Source organism: Anastrepha obliqua, chromosome 5 (genome assembly GCF_027943255.1).
Source record: "Anastrepha obliqua isolate idAnaObli1 chromosome 5, idAnaObli1_1.0, whole genome shotgun sequence".
NCBI classification, from domain to species: Eukaryota; Metazoa; Arthropoda; class Insecta; order Diptera; family Tephritidae; genus Anastrepha; species Anastrepha obliqua.
This window is the reverse complement of record NC_072896.1, coordinates 64,428,879-64,453,759: the sequence shown is the minus strand read 5'-3', so window position 1 is coordinate 64,453,759 and position 24,881 is coordinate 64,428,879. Positions and strand designations below refer to the sequence as shown.

General features: G+C 36.2%; 2 protein-coding genes across 4 annotated transcripts; one reads left to right on the top strand and one right to left on the bottom strand.

Annotated features, from left to right (window-relative positions):
- Window positions 1-185: 185 nt before the first annotated feature.
- Window positions 186-15,032, top strand: LOC129247160 (menin). 3 transcript variants are annotated; one of them, XM_054886124.1, is made up of 6 exons: window positions 186-1,253; window positions 1,310-1,951; window positions 8,269-8,399; window positions 8,491-9,060; window positions 9,136-9,830; window positions 14,809-15,032. In XM_054886124.1, exons 1-5 carry the CDS (start codon window positions 887-889, stop codon window positions 9,814-9,816), a joined length of 2,391 nt encoding a protein of 796 aa, XP_054742099.1. In that variant the 5' UTR covers window positions 186-886; the 3' UTR covers window positions 9,817-9,830; window positions 14,809-15,032. The 3 variants fall into 3 exon arrangements, with proteins under 3 accessions (XP_054742099.1, XP_054742100.1, XP_054742098.1); XM_054886125.1 differs by lacking the exon at window positions 14,809-15,032 and adding an exon at window positions 11,452-11,489; XM_054886123.1 differs by lacking the exon at window positions 14,809-15,032 and adding an exon at window positions 10,056-11,483 and having other exon boundaries at window positions 187-1,253.
- A 6,611-nt stretch (window positions 15,033-21,643) lies between these two features.
- Window positions 21,644-23,098, bottom strand: LOC129248326 (40S ribosomal protein S11). Its single transcript, XM_054887823.1, has 5 exons — window positions 23,064-23,098; window positions 22,581-22,703; window positions 22,316-22,441; window positions 22,018-22,223; window positions 21,644-21,820 (listed from the first exon to the last, which is right to left on the bottom strand). The coding sequence occupies exons 1-5, from the start codon at window positions 23,073-23,075 to the stop codon at window positions 21,697-21,699; spliced, it is 591 nt and encodes a 196-aa protein (XP_054743798.1). The 5' UTR covers window positions 23,076-23,098; the 3' UTR covers window positions 21,644-21,696.
- Between the last annotated feature and the right edge of the window lie 1,783 nt (window positions 23,099-24,881).

Here is a 24,881-nt window from a genome sequence, read left to right as displayed (position 1 = left end):
TGGCCTTCAAAATTTTTTAGTACAAGTTTAACTCTGATTTCCAATTAAACGCTCAATGCCTTGCAGATTGAAGCCCTGTTTAATAATTCACCACAGTTAAACAGCACAATGTCATTACTTAAAATGGTTGAAAGCCACAACACTATCCATCTGTTTGTTATGTTTTCCTCGCATATTATAAGACGTCATTTAATGTTTTGTAAACAATACGAAAGTGCGTTGGAAAGTTAAAATAGAGAAAGATACAAAAATAATTGAGTAGCACGGATTGCAGGTGGCGATTGAATATACATACGTATATAGTGGCATTATAATTTCTTAACGTGGAATAGAAAAAATAAATAAAAAAGTAACATGTGAGTTAAAAGGCAAGCGATGCATTTTAGTATGTGATCAAATCCCGGATATTTTTTAGACATGGAACATTTCGTTCAGGAATAATGCAAAATTTTTGCACATGGGGGAATGTGAATAATAGTCCTCTTCATTGGTGTGATGGAATGATGTTATTCTTTTTATTTTAAGACGTATTTGTAATTTCGGAAAGCCTATCCAATATTGACATATATAAAAGCCATAAATAAACTTAACCAAAAGCTGTGACAAACAATAGTTTTGGCTTTTTCCGTCGTGTTCAATGTGCTCGCAAAATAATATTTATAAAAGAACCGAACCGCAGCAATAGAAACGTTAGCATTGAAGCAATAACGAATAAAACAAAAGATATAACAAACGAGAGGTGAAGGTCTTAATAGAGCAACAGGAAAAGTTGTTTGTCAACTTGTGGCGTCCCTAGATTTCGGCAGTTGATGTACTCCTGACTGGTGCGTCAGATAGCTCGGTCGTTGAAGTAATATTAATAATAGAAGCAATTAGTACATACACAATGTCTTCCGTTACCCGTAGTGCGAGTGCTAGTCCATCTGTTGGCCATTCAAATAACCATCAGCACCCACATATTATTCAAACGGAACGTCAAAGTTATCAGCATTCAACAGTAGATCCCAGTAATTTTCCACTTAAATCAATAACAGATGTTGTGAATTTTTTTCGTCGATCACTAGAATCAGGTTCCCAGGGGCATGGAATTGAGCCCGACTTAACTTTGCTTTCAATTGTTGCGGGCTATGTCGAGCTTTCCTTAACTACAGGTGATGCTGCCTTAGCAGCCGAACATGCACTATCGAACGCAACTACAAATACGACTATTTCTTCCCTTCCACTTCTTGCGGCTGGTGTTGGTTTAACGTCAGGTATTTTGCTTAGATTGCAATTTTCGAAACATTTTAGTTTTTATTTTCTTCCTTAGCGTCAACTTGCGGCATAATAAAGAGCAACAGTGTACCTTTTCCTGTTGTAACTTATGAGTTGGTTTCGGGATTATATAAAAAATTTCAAAGCATACTATCCGTAGTTGATAAACCAAAACCAACGCAAAATCGCCAAGCAACTCGCGAAGTCATCAAAAAAGTATCAGACGTAATTTGGCACTCTTTAATAAGAAGTAGTTACAAGGATCGGGCTCATTTGCAAAACCTGTACAGTTATTTATCTGGCAATAAATTGGATTGCTTTGGTGTAGCTCTTGCAGTTGTGGCAGGCTGTCAGATGTTAGGCTATCGTGATGTACATTTGGCTATATCTGAAGACCACGCCTGGGTCGTATTTGGATTAAAGCACACTGAATGTATTGAGGTTACGTGGCATGGTAAAGGTAGTGAAGATAAACGCGGTCAAGATATAACCGCTGGGATTGAATCTGGAACCTGGTTATATTTGGGTGGCTTGGCAGTTGTATGTGATAGAGCTATGGAAGTTACTGCTGTAGTCTCAGCGATTAATATATCAATGACAGCAAATAGTGATTGTGTAGAAGTTGCGGATTTGCAGCAAAAATTGCTTTGGTTACTGTACGACATGGGTCATTTGGCAAAATATCCCATGGCTTTAGGTAAGTATGAAATTTGAAACAAAAATCATTCATTTAAATATGCATATAAATATATGTACCTATGTATTATTATAGTACATATGTATACTAACTGCTGAAATTCGTATTATTGTGCAAAGCTCATTTACTTAAAAAATTATCTTCACATTTCAAATTTCAGTAAATTACGTTTTTTTATATTACGTTTACGTTTATGTTTCAAAATAAGTAATTTATCTGGAATAATATATATCGACCAGACTGCCAGGCGCGGTAGAGTTATCAGTCACTATCGCCAATCTCATCTAAGGGTAGGCCCAGAAACATGCTGTTTCACCGGGGTAGGTCGAAACGGAGAGGGGTGTTAGATAAGTGGGTACGTGAATAGGTAATTACCATATTGTTGCTTTTGTTATAGCATTTTATCAAGGACTGCCTGCCTGAAGTTACTTTCTATCTTTGTCAATCGCATCTAACGGTAGACCCAAGCAGGTGAATAGGTAGTTAGTGTCACAAGACAACTTGTCGACTGCGATGGGTGTTGGTTGGATGTCGAAGACCGCATTCGGGGGACGGGAGTTTAAATAGGTAGTAAGAGACCCGATGATTGCCGTTTATAGTCTGTGTGTATCCTGGTGGCTGTCGTGTTAGGTTTTGGATGTCATCAGTTAAGTCGAAGAGAAGGCTCCTGACGTGCCTTTGAGGTGGCTCAGCCTCCAGCAAGAGCCTGTAGGGGTGGTTCTTGCGTATCATCACATTAGGAATTGCTCGCTCCTCATCCTACTATGGTCCCCAACTAGGACCAAAGTAGCCTCGCTGTGGAGATGTTGTAAAGAAGACATCAGGAGACATTCCGTGTCTCTCCTGATGGCAGTATTTTGCCATGCTTTTAGCTTAATTCACTGCGTGTCACTAGTTACAGCGAACAGATAGACGGTGCATAATTCAGAACCGACCGGGCAATTGCCGGCCGTTGTCTTTGTCCTAAGTCTATCAGCTATCGATTTGAAAATTTGGCTTTTGACCTTAGTGGCGATTGCGGTTGTATGCACCGGGAACGAGACCAACCCACTAGTTTGCGGTTGTTTACAGTCGTTATTGCAATTCCTCCTGGTGTTTTGATCCGTTTTGACATTCAATTAAGCCCCTGCACCGCGTCAAAATGCCTGCCGTAGCAGGAGAATTTGTATGCTTGTTTTTACTTACTTTTTTTACTAGTAAAAATCATCTGCGTAGGCTGCGTAGAATTTCTTTATGGAGTCATAGTGTTTTTTAGTTGTTGTGAGCTATTAGTAATGGGAGCCCTGGGAATGCCAATTTGGAGAGGAAAGTTTAGAGAAAATGTTGATTCTATTTTGATTTGATGTTTCTCTATGTTATATAGTAAATGCTTATATATTTTCGAGCTCGTGCACTTCCCAGTCGTCGTCAAGCACCAACCCGGCTGTAGTGGCCCGACCAGTCAAAATAATTGCTTCAAGAGCTAGAATTTTTTATGCGGTGTAATGGTAGTCCCGAAGAGTTAGGCTATTTAGCAATAAAACACTGGATAAACAGTTAATTCTTCTTGCTTTAAAGTCGAATCTATCGATGTGTGCGTCATTACATCTCCGTTTATTTTATCTACAATTGTATGGCTTATTACAGCTGAGTGCTCATTTTTTGGAGATAATATACGTCGTTCGCAAAGCCATGAGGTCCTCTTCTCGATAGTGGTTTTCGAATAATGATGCTTCTTAAAGTAGATGTATGTACATACTTTACATTATAAGACAATTACAACACTTTTTGACTTAAAAATTTAGTTACAACGCCATTCAAAAAATATTTTACAGCTAAAATGTTCTCAATAATACTTAATTTTCGAGATACTCACCCATAATGTTTAATTCATCTGTACTGTTATTCACCATTAGGTGGATTTGCCATACACATACATATTTTTAATTAAAGCTTTATTCATTCTGTTGAACACATTTTGTTTGATACCCATATCCTAACTACCTCCAATAAATTTTGTTATAAATTAAAAGATTTTATTCAAAATTAGATATCAATGTGATTTAAAAATATGATTCTCTTAATGTCTTATTTACATAAACGTATATGTATATTTTTGAATATTTAAAATTTTTGCTTTTATTAAACACCTTTCATCTGATATCCATGTTTTACTATTAAAATGAAATGCAATAAAAACCATGTAGCAAAACCACATACAACATTTTTTTTAATAAAATTGTATACGTTTCATTTGTTACCTATATCTTATTATTGTAGTGAAATTTATTATTGGTTGTTATTTTTGCCATAAAATTCAGGTGTCAACGCTAATCAGAATTACTTTTAAGTTCAGTTTTAAATAACCGCTAACAAAGCCTTTTATATAATAGGTTGGGCAAAATATTAATTCAAGGAAGTAAATAAGGAGGTTCCAAATCATATGCAAATCGAGGAAAATCTAAGTTTTGGTTTACCCACATTACATGCCTGGAGTCGCTAATTCAGGACTTCATCTACAAGTATCCTTTTACTTCTCCAACTTTTTGAAAAAAAGTGCGCTAATAACTGATCAAATCCTGACTTATTTTTTAGTCAAATTATTTTTGAAGTGAAGAATCAATATTCCAAATAGAAAAACTCAAGAAAAAGCATTGTGCATACATACATTTTAGACTAATCGATTCGAAATTCAATTAAACTTAATCAACAGTTCAATTGTTATTTGACAAAACCGTTTACATTTGAAAAATAATATAAAAAGAACCAGCCGCACCACGTGCGCATATTTGAAGTGAAACTTCTTAATTTCTGGATTGAGTTGTGCTGCTGTTTGCGCTGGCGGTTTTTCTTGCTTCGACAATTTTTTTCGAGCTCTGTATTCTCGTGCACGTTCAGCAGGCGTTTTTGGTATATTGAAGTCTATAACAAATAGTACAATAATAATACCAAATTGGAAATCAACAATATTTTTTATGGTCATCCAATACAATAATATGTATAACTATTATAAAATTATACTTACAAATACTCAAATTAGTGATGTCAAATCGGGCTTAGTAAGGCACAGCAGTTTTTCCTCAATAGTACCTGTGATCATAATATACTGATATTTAATTTCTTCGTATAGGTAGGTACTAAATTTGACATAGTATATTCATAAAAATTTATCATTACATACCTGTTCTAACTGGAAATTAATTTGGAAATTTTAACTTTACTTTCACTGAATATATATTTAAATATTAAATATTATTTAATAATAATAATTTTGATGAGCACGTGGACTACAAAAATCCGCGTCATTTTATACGTGTCTAGGCGTCTGTATACGGATGTCACCATATAAAATAGGCCGTAGGCGGCAATATGTGGCATAGTATGCATAAGAGTACATATGTATATTGTCTGTGTATACTCTGTAATACGTATGTACAGAGTGGGGAGACTACGAAGCACCGCACAAAGCGGAGACTATTCTCTTTCTCTCTGACGCGCGTAAAGAAGTTCCACTTCAAAAAAATAATAATAGGTTCAATTTAAAAGCCAACTATTCGTGTATTTTTTTTTTATAACATAAAAGTCTACACATAAATAATTCAAGGTAGTACAGTACTATCTCGATAATCCGGACACGCGGTAGTCCGGTCACATCTATAATCCGGACAACTGCTATATTCGGACAGTTTAACATTTTTTACTCTATAATCCGGACATTTTTCAAATTTGCTTCGCAATATGTACATACATATGTATTTTAATTTTTAGTTTGGTTTGTGAGTTTTTCGTAAAATAGCGGTACTTTAACAACAATATATGTATACGAAATGCAACAGCATAAATCACGCGTTGTGTTTATTCTTTAGTGACAAACTGAATTGAGTGGACATTATTATTATGAGCAGTGGAAAATTTAATAAAAGGGCTCATAAAACCCTTACTCTTCAGAAAAAATGTGAAATTTTAGATCTCCTTGATAAGGGAAAATCATTAAGATGGTTTGAAACAGAATTTGGTGTCAACAAATCTACTGTTTTTGACATAAAAAAGAAACGTGATGCCATTAGAAAATTCGCGACTAAATGTGAACAGAAACCTTGTGAGTGAGCATTTAATTAAATTTAGTTTACAATTAATTAACTTAGTGACACTTTTCAGAAAAAAGGCAGACTATGAAGCTTGGAGAACATGCTGATATGGAGGAGGCCTTAATGACTTGGTTTATCCAACAGAGGCACCAGCATATTCCTATATCAACCGAAATGATTCAAACCAAAGCAAAATATTTCTACAATCAAATAACTGGCAAAAACGATTTTACAGCAAGTCTAGGTTGGATCGAAAAGTTTAAAGCACGACATGGCATAAGAAAATTAAAAATTTGTGGTGAAAAAGTTAGCAGTGATGTCTCTGCAGTAGAACCGTTTAGGCAGAAACTTAAAAATATCATTGAAGAAATGGAGCTAGACAATGAGCAGATTTATAATGCAGATGAATCTGCAGCTTTTTGGAAAGTTATTCCTACAACAACAATGGTGCACTCGCACGAAAAATCCGCATCCGGTAGAAAAATTTCGAAAGATCGTATAACTTTTATGCCTTGTTGTAACGCTTCTGGTACACATAAGTTACCATTGTTGGTAATAGGCAAATCAGTTAATCCACGATCATTTAAAAATTTTGATCTGCCTGTAATTTATAATGCAAGTAAAAAAGGTTGGATGTCGACATATTTATTTACAGAATGGTGCAGAAAACATTTTATACCAAACGTAAAAAAGTTTTTAAAAGATAATAATAGACCGTTAAAGGCTATTTTACTAGTTGACAATGCGCCATGCCACGTAGGTTCGGAAGATCTTGGAACGGATCCGAATTTCCGAATTGTGTTTCTTCCACCTAATTGCACAGCAGTCATACAGCCGTTAGATTAAGATTTAATTCAAAATATAAAAGTCACTTACCGAAAACAGCTTTTAAATCATCTCATTACGGACAATACAGATCTTGGAATTGCATCAAAAAACTTTACGCTGCGAAATGCTGTTACATTTTTAAACAATGCGTGGTTAGGTATATCACAACAAAATATTGTACCCAGTTGGAAGGAGTTGTTGGGGAGTCACAGCGAAGAATGGACCGAGGAAGGTTCGATACCTCTGGCTCAACTTAGAGTCAATAATCCAGATTTGAATGAAATTCAAACTATCATCGCATCAATTAATCCAGACTCACAGAATGACATTGAATTCATAAATAATTGGGCGAAAGGAATAGATGAATTCGACTACGATTTTTCTGATCAGGAAATTGTACAGTCTGTGGTGGAAAATAATAATATAGGAGAAGCTGATTCTGATTGCACCATAGTTGAAGCGGTAAATACTATAAGTAGCGGTGAAGCAAAAAATATTTTTTCCAAGGCTATACAATGGGCAGAACAAATTGACGCTTCGGCTATGGATATTTTAGTTTTAAGACGATTTAAAGAAACTGCAGATAAAATGTTGCTGGCGAACTCGCAGCAGACCAAAATTAATAATTTTTTTGAAATAGTACATACTAAATAAAAAAAATGTTTGATTATGTACAGATGTACATATTATTATGTAAGTATGCTTGTACTGTATTTAATAAAACTATTTATGTACATACATATATCTGAATTGCGTTATGTTCATTTAAAAAAAAAACAACGTTTAGTTGAAAAAAAAAAATCATCTATAATCCGGGCACCCCCATAATCCGGACGACCCCTAACATTAAGGGTGTCCGGATTATCGAGATAGTACTGTACTCAGAATACTCAATGTACCAAAAAGTAGAAATGGCGTAGATTTTGAAAATACAGAAGATGAAGAAGTAAATGAGGATTCAGAAAGTGAAGAAGTCTGTCAATAACGAAGCATTTCCTACCCTGACCCTAGGACAATCATTTCTAGTTTCAACCTTATATATCCTTCTTCCAATCGCCACACTGTGTGATGATGAAATGTAGTATTTTACATAATTCATTCGTCCATACATTTTACCATTTTGATATAGCGGATCGCTCTCCTGTGCTCGTCATTCTCTTTTTGTACCACTATTGCTTAATTTTATTGTATGTAGTTAGCGCAGGTTTTTAGAATAGCATAAAGACATCAAATATACATTTTGATTATTCGTAAACTTTATTGCCTGATCAGACAAAAACAAAGCTAATTAACGTACATTAGGTTAGGTTATTTTCATTTCATTTTCATTTTATTTTTCATTGCTAATACAATTCTTATGCACCAATAAAGCTTGATTTTTTTTTTTTGTTATGTAATCGTACTGCTAAATTTTATATGCAGGAACACTTGGCGAATTGGAAGAAATATGTCCATCACCAAAACGCATATCTTGTGAACAATTATATAAAGAGGCTATACAATCTGCTCGTAAATATTATCGCAACCATCATGTTTACCCTTATACCTACCAGGTATGTACGTATGAAGCGAGATAACATTTCAGTATGCAATAATCGTATTTGAATTTATCTTCTTATTATAATATTTTCAATTCAATTTAAGGGTAATTTTTATAATCGGCTCTTAAAATATCGTGAAGCCTTTGCTGCGTGGGCTAATGCCGCAGATGTAATACGTCTCTATACGTACAGTTGCCGCGACGATGAGGAAATCTATAAAGAGCTTTTGGACATTGCGAATGAGATGATACCCCACGTTATGAAAACGGAAAGTTCGGGTCATTCGGCACGAAGTATTTTACGCGATTCCGAAGTATTTGCAAATTTATTGCGTTTCTATGATGGTATTTGCCAATGGGAGGAGGACAGTTTAACACCAATATTGCATATTGGTTGGGCTAAACCATTAGTAAATAACATTACAAAATTCGATTATGACATTAGGTCACAAGTTGTGATTAAGGTTCCTGAAGAGGATGAGGTGTACGCAAAAAAACAAATATCTCCAGGATTGGCTGAAGCAACAACTTCCTCATTGAGGATTTTAGAAAATTCACTAAGAGAAGAATCCTCTGAGTTTCTTAAAATTGAAAAGATGCCTGTGAACTCCGATTTGAAAAAGGATCAGGTTGTTACCTGCATTATGAATAACAATACTCTTAAAAAGGAAGAGGTAGATGTGGTTAAGATTTAATAACATTTTTGCTCTTATTCACATGAATTAGTTCTGATATATGGTACATTTCAGAAGGCTTCTTTGGATGCGAAAAAATCGGATATTACGGCTACGTTGGCGAATCTAACTGCCGCATGTGGGGAGAAGATTTTAAATCCTGAATTTTTATTGCAGGGCGGAGGCGAGCCTTTCGCTGAACAAAAGAAACAGTTAGAACAGAGGCAGGGAGCCTGTAACAGCGATTCAGCAAATGGAGTAAGAAATATCACAAGTAAAAATATCGACTCAAGCTTGGAGACCGAGAAATCAAAACTCAGTGCAAAGTTGGTCCAAGATAATGAAGACATTATTAACAATACTCTTTCATATTTGAATCCATCTCCATCTCCACCCTCACCCGAAGACGAGAATCCGTTCGAGTTTATGACTAAACGTCCCATTATTACACTTTACAGTCAAAAAATGAAGGGACTTAAAGATCTTCTGTTAGCAGAAAAATTAAATACCCATGCTATTTCGCTACAAGTCACCGCTCAATCTGTAGCCAGCAAGAAGATAAGAGGAATCGATAAGCTTGGCAATCATACGAGCACTTCAACCTATGCAACTGCTCATGTACCAATCAATGCTTCACAGTCGGCTCATCCAAATCATTATGGGAACTTGTCTGATGGTATAACTAACGTAAATGATAATGGTGGTGTAGCTTCTTCAATTGCTTCTTCACGACCTAAGCGTTCTCGTCGCGAGTAAGTAATACAGTTGAGGTAAGCAAGCTACATATATATATATATATCATACTAAATGTTGTAATAATTTTATTAAGTTAGGACTATGACGTGGATTTCAATATTTTAAGAATGTTAGTTGTTCGCTCAAAAGGGTTCATTCGTCAAGAAGGGCTCTGATTTGGCAAAACGTACAGTTACAAGAACTTTTTTGATAACACACTTAAAATATATAAAATACTCTCAACTCTCCTAATTTTTTAGGAAACTCAGGTCAGGAATTAGGTGTATGGGCCACCTTTAGTTGAACTTTCAGAAAATACAAAATTTCCAGAACCCCACCCGAACAGTGGAGTCTCCGTGCTCTCCGTTAGAGAGCAAGCAAGCAATTTGCAACACGACAACAATGACATTGATCGGGAGACCCTTACCACCTTCTTAACCTCCCCACCCTCGAATCGTAGTCCAACCACCACCCACAGCAGATGAAGAGCTCCAGCTATCCCGAAAGACTTGCGTAACCTTGGCACAATTACGTTCTGGATATCTGTTACAGCAGGTTAAATTGTTACCTACCGAGAATCGACCTCGAGATACTAAACATATGTGCAGCATGCGAAGACACCCCGCACGATATAACCACCTTTTCACATGCCTCATCTAACAACCTCGAACTTATATTTTTTTTCATTTTTTCCTGAATTTTAAAAAATTCTGCAATAATGATGCCTTGATTTTGAAGGGTCAGAACAAACTATTCGATATTCTTCATTGTGACAAAAAATATAATCCTTTATATGATGATGATATATGGTATTTAAAAGTATACTCTGATAAAAGTAATTAGTGTGCAAACTAGAGTAAAATTAATGCAAGAGGAAAAAGATTAGCAAACGAAAGCATTTCTCTACCAGTTATCTTTAAACGACTATGGATGTCCATTCACCATAGTTAATGTTAAGAAAATCTAAATGAAAAGCTTTCTTAGACATAAGTAAAAGTAAAATATTGCATACGCCTTCAAAAACCGCAAATGAGAAAGTTATTAATACTATTATTAATTGATTCCTCTCTTATTTCCACAAGACAACATCATTTAAATTTTCATTTCCCTAATTTCCCTTATTTCACAGTTTTCTTTGATCTTCGTCAGCGTATTCGATCTTTTAGCCATAAGATCGTTGACACCAAGCGCACGCAAACTCGCTAAATCACATTTGTAATCTGAGCTCCGTTTCGAATTCTGCAAATGGTTACCGTTCCCTTTGCCACAGGGAATTAAACTTGAAAATTTCTATAACAGTATTCTTGTGTGGAGAGTAATGTTTCGAACCGAGATTGCAACACTTGTAGATATATCGTCTCCCTTATGCCAGAAAAACGAATGTGTAAAAATTAAAAGATCGAAAAACGTATATTTATCGAAAATTTAGAATATTTGGCTTCTGATATGCCAAATTGTTTATAGCTTCTTTGTACACGTGGTATTCTGAGTTTTGGTACAACATAGAACATCCAAAGGTTAATCAAGTCAACTCATTAACTCAAAAATGGAAAATTTGCACATTCATGCTTCAGGTATAAAGGTACAAATCATGATACAATTGTGGTCATAAGATACGATATGGTACAAATCATGACTCAATTATTACTATTTCAGCCATTGGTACACATTGCGATTTTACCAGCAGGAGCAGTAGAAAATGAGTAATTTGCTGAAGAAACCAGGCGAATTAACCTTATCATGGTAACGCCAGCAGTGGCTGCTAGTTGCCTTAATTGTGTAATAGAATCATTTATAATAATATTTTATGTAAATAAATAAATAAAATAAAATAGACACCAGCCATTCCATATCAGATATCTTCAAATCTAATTGTAACGAACGTAATTTGCTAGAGTACATATAGTTCAGTTTGAAATTTTACGAGTACACAATTACCAGTGCACATTTAAAAATCTTAATCAAAAAAAAAGGCAATTAAGTGGAAAACTAAATAGATCATTGCAATTAAAATTTAAAGGTGTAATAGTTCACGAAATTGTTGCCGCCAACGTTATTATTACCACCCAAAAAACATTAAAAACATTTTGAATTTTTCGATCACCTTAACACTTTATCGACCGGTAGCCTATAAATAGGCTTTTCGATTGCCAGCGCTTATTGACCGGTAGCCTATTAATCGGCTTTTGGTTATCGACGGTTTTTGTCAGTGGGTTGCTCTTTTTATAACTACGCAGCGCCAACGTCGTTAATTATTTGCAGCTTTGTACTCTCCTTTTATAAAACAAATACAAAATAAAGTATAAATATCAATAAAATTCCATTACTTTAAAACAAAAGGAATAAGAACAACACAATGCATAATGAAAATTTAGCCGGTACTTACTGAGTGGCAGCCTCAACCATAACCGGTCGATAAAGTGTTAAGAACTTTTTCCATTTTTGATTTTTTTGTTTTTTTGTTTTGTGGGCAAAAAAGTTTTTGTAAGTATGTATTTCTTGCTCAATATTGAAAATTTTTTGAGGAGCAGAAGTAAAACTCTAAGATTTTAGAACTGGTTAAGTGCACTATGCTTATCCCGTTTTATGCTATTCAAAGATTATAAATTTTGAAATATTTGTATAAAATTATGGAGAGAAAAAATATAAGGGAAGCATATAGCTAAGTTAAGAATATCAATCCCAAATAAAAAGGACGTACAATTTATAAAAGAAATGTTAGTGGTTAAGTATACTTTAAAATAATATACATATACGTACGAGTATGTATTCAAGTTTAAATTCAGTTTAACATTTCCTCTCTCTTGTGATATGCTTTCCTAAAAGCTTTTGTAATCAAACTATTATACTTATATACATATTTATATAATATAACTGCGTATGTACTATCGCAGTCCTAACAGTATACAGTTTTTATTTTCATAAATACGTACTATACATATAAGTCAAGGAGTGTACACTAAACACACTTAAGGGGCCAACCCGCTTAAGTGAAACACGTCATAAATATTTAATTCAGTACTATTAATACCAATATACGAATTAAACTTATCGTTGCATCGCCAACAGTGGCTGCAATCTTACAAAAATGTTGCTCAACACGAATAGACGATAACAATTTTGAAAAAGGGTGTCTTCAGGATCAACCTTACCGAAAACAGTACCAGTCCAGATGGTGGTAGGGTTAAACTTTTGAAGCCTAGGGCGGAAGTATGAATAATTTATCGTATAAAACGACTTCAAATATTGTATAATTTGTATTCTTAGAATATTTAAAGAGAAATTTTTCCGGAATTACATTTGAACTCTCTGGTTCCTACCTAAATAATTATTTTTGCCCCTTTTCTCAAAACAGGTACAATGAAAGTTGAAGTGTTAAATTATTCCTCATACATTTAATAAGGTCACCGAAATAGCATTTGGAAACATTTTAAACACATACATTCCTGTTGAGTAAACTGTTAAAAAAAGTATTTTCTTTCCATTTAATCAGTTCCACTAAATATGCCTTTCGTATTTCAAATATGTCCATATTTAGTTTTTTTATTATTATAGAAATATTCCTTTAATGTTTCGTCCCTAAAGGGAAAATTAAACGAAAAAAGAATTTCTTTGTTCGTAACTTCTATTCTGTGGATTCTGTGGATGCTAAGTAAAGCTAAACCATTTCATTTTTGTTCAGTTTAATTAGGTAAATATGTTTTAATTATCCCGATTGCTGCGAAGCAGCGTTCGCTGGAAGGAACTGTCACAGGAAGTGTTGCTCCTATCTTAAGATCATCTATGAATGTTGTTTGTCTATGTTCCGTAGGTAAATTAAAAAAAATGCTGATATCATATTGAATACCAATGGTGAAATATTGAAACGGTGAAATATTAGCCATTTTGTTTCCAAAGCATATGCAAGCAATTGTTAATTCTACTGCTTCAAGTTTTACACATTTTGTTTCAATAATGTTTTGAATGCTAGGCAAGATTCTAAATACATATCCAAAAGGAAGGCAGCCGGAAAGGCAGCTTATTTCGGTTAAAAAAAATCGTTATTTTTATAGAATGCGCTTTTCATTTTAACGGCTCACAAATAATACACTAGCTCGTAACTCAACATTTCGATTTAACTCACATACATTGAGAATACGCTTTTTCTCTCTATTCAAATTAATTTTATCTTAAATGTAATTCAGTAGCCGAACATGCAAAATGTTGAAAGAAACAATTAGGCCCTTTCGAAAGCTTCGATAACGTTAAAATTCAAACCAAAAATGTGGATGTGCTATATTTTAAGGAATTACACATACATAGGTATGTTTGTTCTTTATCCGCAGGTTTTTGCAAATAGTTGAAAATTCATACGCACTTTACCGAAAGAAATTGAAAGAAAACTGTCTCAAAATTTTCCACAGATAATTCAGGGTGTTTTCACTCCAATAATTTCTCCAACTGGGTTTGTCTCCATATCTTCAAATGGGTTTGCATTAGTGTTTCAAAAAAGGTATTTTATATTTTGATTTGTATTTAAAAACTGATGACTTAACGTAACATGCAGGAGATTAAAAATGCTAATAAACCCTTAGACTATTGTCTTATTTAGAACCTTAGTGAGACATATTATAATTAGTTTGTCTATAACAGTTATAGTGTTTTAATTTAAACCAAAAATTTACCATATAAAAGCTTGAGTCGCAACTTAATGGTCTTGTTATACATACCTATTTACCTACAAACGATTTGATAAAATTTATGGTCGATTTGGGTGGTTTCATTTGTAAGTTGGGCCATCGAAGTACTCCTATTTGAAACACTTAGTGTATATGTAGTGTAGATTAAAATATATTATATAAGTATATTACACTTGCATAACCAAGTACATACATATAATGCATTACTTAAAAAATAAGAATACAGTCATATATAAGGAATGGCTATGATTTGTAAATAATGATAATAAGAAATGAATTTTAAGGAAAGTCTGTGATGAAAAAATTATAAAAACTAATTTCACGTCATTTTTAGTGCATATAAATCCCAAAATAAACATGTTAAAGCGGATATGAATGGAAATCATATTTAATAAGAAGTTACGTTTTGCAATAATCTTCTACAAACATAGAATGTTTAAATACCTGTAACATTTAAAGAAATAATAATAGTGTATATTTAAATGTTAAATGTTAAAAATTATAAAATTAAATATATCCATATTGTAGTTACATTGTGATTTTTGATTTCGACGTGTATTTATCTAAATAATGCATATAGTTATATTTTTAAGAAAAATGTTGTAAATTCAACACAAAATTTAAAATGTATAAAACTTGAATAATAAAAAATTCATAACGTTTTTGGCTTTACTACACAACATTGAGCATTTTTTGGGACATAATCTACAAGTGGTCTCTTTGTTTTCTTTTCTTTCTTTTGCTTCTAAGTGTTCGGCTATATATCAATATTTATATACAAGCTCGTTCGGTAAAGGGCTTTTTCATACCAGAAAAACCACTCGGAGGTTAGTCAATTCAGTACTTGCCAAGGGGCGGCCGCTGTTAGAAAAAACCTTTTCAATCATTTTATATTTCATGACTACAGCGGGTTTCGAACCCGGGCCCTCCCGCCAGTCTCGCTATGGCTATGGTGGCCGCCTTGATAAGGTTTGTAGTTGTAGATAAAACCTTATAAATTACCGAAATCGCGGTGTTTTTCACCGAGTAAAATTACTCGAAATTTTTGGGTTTTGAATTCACGCACTCGCTATCGAATACCTTCTTTTAAGATTTTCAATTTCGTCAGTCGATGACAAATTCTAATCGGAACCAAATGAAAAGTCATTAAAAAACTAAATGGAAATTGTTAAATAAGACATTTAAATTATTTAATTCCCAGTGCAGGGACAAATCAACAGCTCTTGGTCCCTCGCACAGTCTATTCCGTGTGTCAGACCAGGGTTCCAGAACCTGGCATCAGTCAAGTCAGTCAATTCTTGCAGTGGTTGGTGTCTCTTTCCGAGGAGTTCTAGCTTGCGCACCACCCGTGAGTGGACACGCGACTACATTGCCCCCTGCTGCAGAGCTCTGCACCGGCAACCGCTCTCCGTCGCGCGGCCGCCCGTCAACATCAGGTCACAACAAAAACTGCGGAACGCACAGCAGGACCAACGCAGACAACCTCACGCGTCCCCCACACCCCGTGTTACGACTATACTCTCGAGGAGCTTCAAGCTCCTACAACTAAACTGGAACGGACTCATGAATAATATAGACGAGATATTGGACGCTCATCAGAGGTGAAAACCGATTGGTTGTAGGTGACTTTACCGCGCATCACGATCTTTGGCATTTAAACCTACCAAACGGTCGTAGGGGACAGCATTTGGCAGAGCAGATAGACGATTCGACAATTAGCACAGTAAACGACGACGCCATCACCAGGGTAGTGGGCAATTGCAGCAAGTCGCCTGACAAAACAATTGCTAGCGCAGGTCTAATAAATAGCATAACCTGGCGACCTATGCTATCGGTTGCATCATATCACTTGCCCATTATCATCTCGATCGAGAGGACTGCCGACTTTGTTTCCGCGGATCACCCGTCACACATTAACTTTAACAGAGCTAATTGCGCCAGATTCGCGAAATTTTCTGAGGACACCTTAGACGCTCTCCCCATCCCCATCGATGTGCGCGTAGCGAACGCGCATACCACATGGTGATCACAGCTGCTGCGGCTCGCCTCATACCCGCTGGAAGGATCCGGGACATAGGTTCCAATTTCTCAGCTGAAACAGCTGTTCCCGGGGATCCTCGCATAAAGGATCTCAATTTGGAGATCCGGCAACTGGTCATCGAACAAATGCGGACTAAATGGGAAGTACATTTGAAAACTTGCAACTTCACCTCTGGTTTGATTAAGCTGACCAGGTCCCTGTCGAACCCGACAAAGCACAACAAGGTGGACATCACCTTCAACGGTTGACTTCGTCGGACCCAAAGAGACGCAGGAGCTATTTTAGCCGGGAATCCATTCTGAATCCTCCGGCCGACAGATCCAAGCGTCGTGCCACCAGACGGCTGCACAAACTTACGAACAACAGTACGCCATTTGCTTTCTTTAGCGATGATGTTCAGGGGGGCATTAACAAAATGAAATCATCTAATGTCATAAGCCCTGACAGACTAAACATGCTGATGTTGAAAAAGCTTGGCCCATTGGGAGTAGAGTACCTGACAAGGGTTTTCAATATGCCTATGGCCACTCTTATTACTCCTGAAAAGTGGAAATCAGGAACTCCCACTACTGAAACCTGGAAAACCTGCCAACCAAGGGGATTCTTATCGTCCGATAACTTTCCATTCCCCAGTAGTGCAGACTCTTGAAACCCTTCTACTCATTCTTTACACGAAACATCTAACCCCCGCCTCACACCAGCATGGTTTCCGTAGAGTGCACAGCACCACTACGGCACTCACCGTCGTAAACACCCAGGTAAACCGCGGGTTCAACCAAAGCCGCTCCAGCGAGAGGACTGTCCTAGTAGCGTTGGACCTAAAAAAGGCTTTCGACACAGTCAGCCATGACACGCTACCAGATAATGTTTTACAGTCGACACTTCCGTCAGGGCTGAAAAGGTGGACCGCGAACTAGCGAGTGGTCGCCATTCGTCGGTGCTATTACGAGACCAAATCTCAAAACAGAGGAAAATAAAGCAAGGAGTTCCGCAGGGTGGTGTCTTTTCACCAGGTTTCAGGTTTTGCAGTTTTAATCACATTAATCTATAAAAGAAGCCTTAATTCATATCATCAAAAATTTTCAAATTTGGAAATTATTTTTTCATTCTATCAAAAACTTTCTTCCATAAAAACCTATTTTTACTTTATTGAAATCCACTGCCGTTTTACTATTGCAAGAGGTTATGCACCCTGGCAGGATGGTTTTAATAAGAGATATTTTGCAAAATTAAACAAAAATAACGGCATCATATATTGAGATTCACATTGCAAATCAGATAATCCAGGATATGCAGCAAAGTGGAGTTATTGAGCCATCGATAAGCCCGTGGAGCTCACCGGTTGTGCTGGTTAAGAAAAAAGATGGAAGCACCTGATTTTGTGTGGATTATAGAAAGCTGAATGAAATCACGAAAAAGGGCAATTACCAATTAGCACAAATAAATGACTCTCTCAACCCTTTGTCCGGTGCGAAATGGTTTACCACGCTTGATTTAAAAAGTGGTTACTGGCAGGTGGAAATTGAGGATAGCGATCGTGAAAAGACAGCATAGTTTTTCACTATTTCTGTAATGCTTTTCGGATTGTGTAACGCACCAGCAAGCATTGAACGCCTGATAGAGCAGGTGCTGAGGGGACTCCACTGGAAAACGGGTTAAGTTTATCTGGATGACATTATCATGGGTAAAAAGTTAAGAGACCATCTGAAAAATTTGGAAGAGTTCCTTCACCGCGTCGCCTCCGCGGGTTTACGATTAAATCCGAAGAAAAGTGTCTTATTCAAAACAGAAGTCACGTAACTTGAAGAAGATAATAAAAGCGGTAAAAGATTGGCCTCTACCAAAATATGTGCACAAAGTGTTCCAGGATTCGCAAATGTTGCCAGGGATCACCACAATTAGCGTATCCGGTCGCGGGTGAAAAGTTCGTTGTGGGTACAGACGCTAGCGCATACGGAATAGATAGAGTGCTGCCACAGATCATCAATGGGCAAGAAAAAGTGATCGCATACTATAGCAGAGTCCTCGAAAAACGAAGATGAACTACTGTGTGACCAGACGAGAACTGTTAGCTGTAGTTGAGTGCCTAAGACATTTCCACAAATTCTTGTACGGCCAACGATTCCAGTTAAGAACCGACAATGCAGCATTGAAATAGTTACTCCAATTCAAGCATCCGAGAGGACAAATTGCACGGTGGATCGAAAGACTGCAAAATTATGACTTCGAGATCGAGCATCGAAAAGGGGATTAATATGGAAATGCTGATACTATTTTTCTTCAACCTTGTGCTATAGAGTGTAGCATTCTTTCAAAGAGATCTGGAGGGATAGTTGATATCAGACAAATGCAGTTGCAACCCGATAATGAAAGGGAACCAAGTGCGATAAGAAATCAATTGACAGATGCTGACCTGGGAAAGATATTGAAATCGAAAGACGCTGGAGAGAGGTCATCTAAAAATGAAATGGCGAAAGAAAGTCCTATGGCTAAGGAGTATTGGGCACATTCCCGTAATCTGATTCTTCTCCCTAAAACCAGAACTGTATCTGTGCTAAAGGAATTCTACAATGGGCCAAGTGGGGGTCATCTAAGTGATCTAAAACGCTGGAAAAGATAAAGTAGAGGATGTACTAGGTAAATTGCAGATAATCAGTAGCCGAATGGATTCGAATTTGAGCGCAGGCAACGGCAGCAAAACGTCCAAAGGAGAAGAAAAGTCGTGGAAGATTACAGCAATACAACACAGGTTCACCATTTGAGCGAGTGGCCTGGTGACTCTGGGATCAAATATATGATCGTTGTTAGGAACAACTTCAGTAAGTGGCCAGGTTTGGAGTACCGATTGAATTGCGTTCATATAGAGAAAGGAACTTCGAATCAGCAGTATTAAAAGCGATCTGTTGCTTGTTGTTTATGTGAAAAACACGAAACACGTACAACACTCTTGAATCCCCAATCAGATGGAATGGTCGAAAGATTAAAACGCACTCTGGAGGAATACTTGCGAAAGATAGTTGGAAGGTACCAACGAACACATCCAGCTCAGCTGTCGTCACTTCCCAACGCTTGGCGAAACGAAAAGGGCTATTAGTATAGAGTTAATCACTTTTTCCGATCACTTTTCTGTGTAAACACTCCAGGATTACCAGAGGAAAATTTAATGCATGGTTCATTGATCCGTCGATATTCTTAATTCGCGCGATAACCGCTTACGCGATTTTGGCAGAGTTTATCAAAGCGCACCAGTCGTTTCTTTCTCGTGCTAACCGGCACAAGTTCGACACAACAAGTGAAGCCAAGTCCTTCTCCACCTGACCTTTCCAACGCAGAGGAGGCGTTATTTTTCAGCTGCTACCACCAGCTGGTACCACATCGAATACTTTCAGAGCCGGAGCGTTTGTATCCATTCGGACAACATGATCCAGCCAACGTGCAAAAGTCCAAAAATCTTGCGCAAAATCTTTCTATCAACCACTCCAAGTGAAGCTTCACCGGTTATTGTCATCGTCCACGCTTCTGTGCCATGACGAGTGTTTTTTTTTTGTTCGTCGAGAGAAGCTTTTACTACTCAGTCCAAAGTAGCACTTGTTTGCAAGAGAGAACCGTCGATATTACATTGTGCTAATGTCCCCCATAGGCGGCCGCCGTAGCCGAATGGTTTGGTGCGTGAGTACCATTCGGCATTCACAGGGAGAACGTAGGTTCAAATCACCAAAATTAAAGAACAACATTTTTCTAATAGCGGTCGCACCTCGGCAGGCAATGGCAAACATCCGAGTGTATTTTTGCCATGAAAAGGCTCCTCATAAAAATATCTGCCGTTCGGAGTCGGCTTGAAACTTTGGTCCCTCCATTTGTGGAACAACATCAAGACGCACACCACAAATAGGAGGAGCTCGTCCAAACACCCAAAAAGGATGTACGCGCCAATTATATATACATATATGTAATGTCCCTCGTCGCCCGTCACAACTTTTCTTTTTACTCATATTTGTTGTACCATTTCTATTGCTTTCTATATTTATTAAGAAAAGACAAATTAAATTTAGCTACTTGCGATTGAAAATGTAATTTTTATTTGTCCTGAGTATGACGGGAATATTTCAGTAGTTAAATATATAATCATTCTCAAAATACATATTTAAAAGTACTTCAAATATATACAAACAACAAATATTTCTTCTCTTGAACTTACTACCAACGAAAACGCCATCATTATGGAAGATGTGGGTGAGTTCTGCTGCTTCGGTAGTTAAATCACAAAAGATGGTGGCGCAGTTGCAGATGTGGCAGTTCGTATTTTAAAAGCACGAGCTGCGTTTCGCAAGCTTACCAAACTGTGACGATCTCGCAACCTACACTAAAAACAAAACTCAAAATTTTCAACACCAACGTTAATTCTATCCTATTTGGTCCCGAAACCTGGCTTGTGTCTGACCACATAAGTCGACGTCTTCAAACGGTTTTAAAACAAATGCCTCAGAATTATATGCCGTATCTTTTAGCCGAGAACAATCTCCAATATGGACCTTCTCCTGCTGCCCAATTAATTTCGAAATAAAATGTCGAAAATGGAATTGTATTGGGCATACACTCCGCAGAGAAGACAATAATGTTGCCAAAATGGCTTTTTAACGAAATCCGCAAGGAAATCGACACCACGTCATATTTGGTGTGTACATACATCGAGAGTTCTTCCATCACCACCTGGAACCAAATCAGACATAGCAGCTGACAGAAATCATTGGAGAACATTTGTTTCCGCCCTATATTCCGGTGAGAATATCATCTAAATGTATAATTTATCAAAGAAAAAAATAAAAACAAAAAAAGTATCGAAGCAGACTTCATGAACGCCGCCGTGATATAACCATTTCAATTATTAATTTGCTGAACTCATTCAAAGGTAAAAGTAATCAAGTCACAGGACGCTATTCAGTCAAGAACCTACGTCTTATAAAAGTTGCACTTTAATCCGAATTTTTAAGCATATACGACTACATGTTTACATTTACTCCAATAAACAAATATTACGAGAATTAAAACCTGTAAATACTTTAATAAACAAATATTTTAATTCAGAATGAACTTCTGAGGTGACCTTACTTAAAATCAAATTATCAAGTTGAAATTTTTTTCTTATTTATTTGAAAAGCATCAAGTTAAAAATATTTAAACTTAAAACTTTTTAAAACTCTTTTTAGACCCCTGTCCTTTGCTAACTTTGAGGACGTTGAAACGTACAGTCTTAGAAAGTGGACGACACTCACCGACTGTAACAATATCACCGATTTCGACATCTCTGCAAAGAAAAATAATAATTTTTGTATTTGATCTCATTTTTGGAAGATATCATAAGTAAAATGATTTAAAATCAGTATTTTTAATTGATTGTCAAGTTTTTTCAGCAATTATGTTTCTGAAGACCGTCATGATTTTATCATCATTATGCTTAAGTCGGAATTTTCAATGCACATGAATTATTGAAGATAGAATTACCTGAAGCATGGTGAGCAATGTACGCTCATATTCCTGTGCCGCTTTTCAAAACGGCTGTATTTGCGAACAAAATGTAAGTAATCACGACGGATGACGATGGTACGCTGCATTTTACATTTACGCACGGCGCCAGTCAAAATGCGACCACGAATCCGTACATTACCCGTGAATGGGCACTTTTTGTCGATGTAAGTACCATCAATAGCCTAAATAATAATAATTGTACTAATTAACTTTCCTAATGCAATATATTTTTAACACATATAGGAGGCATGCAAGTTGTTTTGGTGCAACTTACTTCACGGGGTGTTTTAAAACCTAAGCCGATGTCACGGTAGCGACGAAGAGTTTTCTTCTTTGTCACTCCAGGCTTAAGTTTTCTGTTAAGGTTGATGCCAAATTGTTTTTGGAACGCTCTTTCGTTCTACATTATTATTAATTTCATTGGGTTCACAAATATGTAATATTTTAGCGTGGATCAGGAACAATACACAATGGGTTGTGGCAACACATGCAAATAAAAAAAAAGAAAAACAAATTAGTTGTATCATTTAGAAATTTACCTCGGCAGGCGTTCGAAATCCTAGACCTATATTGCGGTACATACGAAGCCTTCTTTTCACATTTGGTGATTTCCTTCGTATCACCGGTATAGAAAACTGCTTGCTAAAGGATCGCTCAGTTTGCTATGAGTTCAAATGTGGGCGGTGAGAACATCAAACACAAGAATTGGAAGTTAGGTTATAGAAAACGAATTTAGATAATATTTAAACATGCGTCTTCAATGGAACCTAATATTGCTCAATAATCTTGTTAAGGTACTGAAGAAAATGTGTTTATGAATACAACAATCTTCCTCACATACATATGTAATCACCGAACCACATGGTTTTCCCAGCACTCATAATATACCCGCAGCAGTACAAATATTTCATAATTTTATATTACAGAACACACACGACTTCTGACAAGATGTAGCCTTTAATTTGTCACTATTTCATTTTAAACAAGTCCAAAGAACTTAGCACAAACATTACGCGTCTTACCTGATCAGCCATCTTGGTGGAAAAGAAAACAACTAGAGGAAGTGAGGCCAACGAGTAGCAAAATTTAGTCCACTCGCTACAAATTCTCGTTATAGCTGCCTGTAGGCGTATCTATACAAGGTGGTATCCACAGTGGATTTTTTAAGGTGTGGCAACCACCCAACTGAATTTTTCGCCGTAGATATGAACAACTTCAAAATGACGTATTGTTTGTTTTTGTGTGTTTACATTCGTGTCTTTGCGAATACTTCTACGTATTAATAGTTTATCTATTTTTGTTACTCAAATGACCTGTCCGGTTCAATTTAATATTTGAGTCATAGTTGTTTCGCACTAAAAATTATAATTCAAGATTATGTACGTTTGCTGAGCTATTGGTGCAAATGGAACATTTGCTCGTGTATGCCAATTTATAGACTCGCGGCTGTGTTTTTATTTAATTCATTTAAAATTTTTGAATAATTTATTGTGTCTGTACATTGATAGACTGTGGGGAATCATACAAAGCGCTGGTTCGACTCGCTGATTATCGAAAACACGTACAAATACTTAATAATGCAGGCCCACAAGAGTTGGCAATAATTGTATGTGGTGCTGGTTTCCATACTGCTATATTGAAGCTGGTTACTGGCTTCGAATTATTATCTCTTTCCATATGGGTAAGCCGCATTACCAAGGAAAGCGCCATTGAAACGTAGGCGTGGTTACAAGAAAATGAAATGGCTGGTGAGAATAAGTAGTTTCTATACAAGCATCTTCTTTGCTATACGGTTTTTTCTGTAATTTAGATTTGCCTAATCGCAATAAAGCTGCAGGTGTGACCTGGTCACTGTTACAAAAACTCATTTATGATTATGAATTAGGAAATTCCACTAGCGTAAGTAAATATATAGCAAACAATCTGCTAAGTCTCGACGCTTTTATACCGCAATGGCTATATTATGACTACAAGTTGTCAAATTTAAAACGTTTAATTTAAAATATGTATGGAATACAATCGTTGTTTTAGTTTTGGTTTTGGCGTGCGTTTCTAACGCCCATTGTAATTGTATCGAATCCTCCTACCCGCCGCTGCGCTAAGGAAGAAATATTATTTAAATACAAGTATCGGTAAGTATTCTCTTTGCTTACCTCAGGCCCACAATTTAATAAATTAATCGAAAGCACTTAGCAATTTAAACGCGAAGATTGAATTACTTTATTTACGTCTACAAAGCAAATCGCCCTGAAAACAAACAGCTGATTTTGACGTAAAGACTACACCAAGCGCAAGAACAAATACGTGTATGTTTTTACTTATATGTGGTTGCCATCACCTGTAATAAATTCGCCTTGGTGGTATCATTAGAATTGACTAATTCGCCTTAGGCGAATTGGCACCTCTGTCATAAACCTTTTTGTTTGTATATTGTTATTCAAATATTTGTAACAGTTATATTAAAACGCAAAAAATAAAGATTATCCGTATATAATATAATATTATTGCATTGTTATTTTGAATGAGAAAATGGTGGAAATTGCATTGTGCACAAAAACGTTGATAAGCAAAATGAGTTAATTTTTTCTTTCCTTTCTTTTTGCCTTATGTGTTTGAATTTATGTTTCAGGGGGGTGAAAATATTGAAATATCCTTTCGTGTCTGACAATGTTATGGCACTAAAGACTATATCCGTGTTTGCGTGTAGGACACATTTTCTGCAAAAGACGACACCATTCATCGCCCGATGGTAAGGATACCACGGACACCAAATAATTATTAATTTGAAATAAACTAATTTTATGTACGTATTTGCGAAAAAATCCATTTTTAATTTGTAA

What these genes read in the sequence shown, in the direction of transcription:
- LOC129247160 (XM_054886124.1), top strand. Translation starts at nt 887, where the DNA reads ATGTCTTCCGTTACCCGTAGTGCGAGTGCTAGTCCATCTGTTGGCCAT. An exon ending in TGGTGTTGGTTTAACGTCAG is followed by an intron (nt 1,254 to 1,309) that starts GTATTTTGCTTA and finishes TTTCTTCCTTAG; the next exon opens with CGTCAACTTGCGGCATAATA. An exon ending in TTTACCCTTATACCTACCAG is followed by an intron (nt 8,400 to 8,490) that starts GTATGTACGTAT and finishes ATTCAATTTAAG; the next exon opens with GGTAATTTTTATAATCGGCT.
- LOC129248326 (XM_054887823.1), bottom strand. An exon ending in GTTTTAAAACACCCCGTGAA is followed by an intron (nt 22,224 to 22,315) that starts GTAAGTTGCACC and finishes ATTATTATTTAG; the next exon opens with GCTATTGATGGTACTTACAT. An exon ending in CATTGCTCACCATGCTTCAG is followed by an intron (nt 21,821 to 22,017) that starts GTAATTCTATCT and finishes TTTTCTTTGCAG; the next exon opens with AGATGTCGAAATCGGTGATA.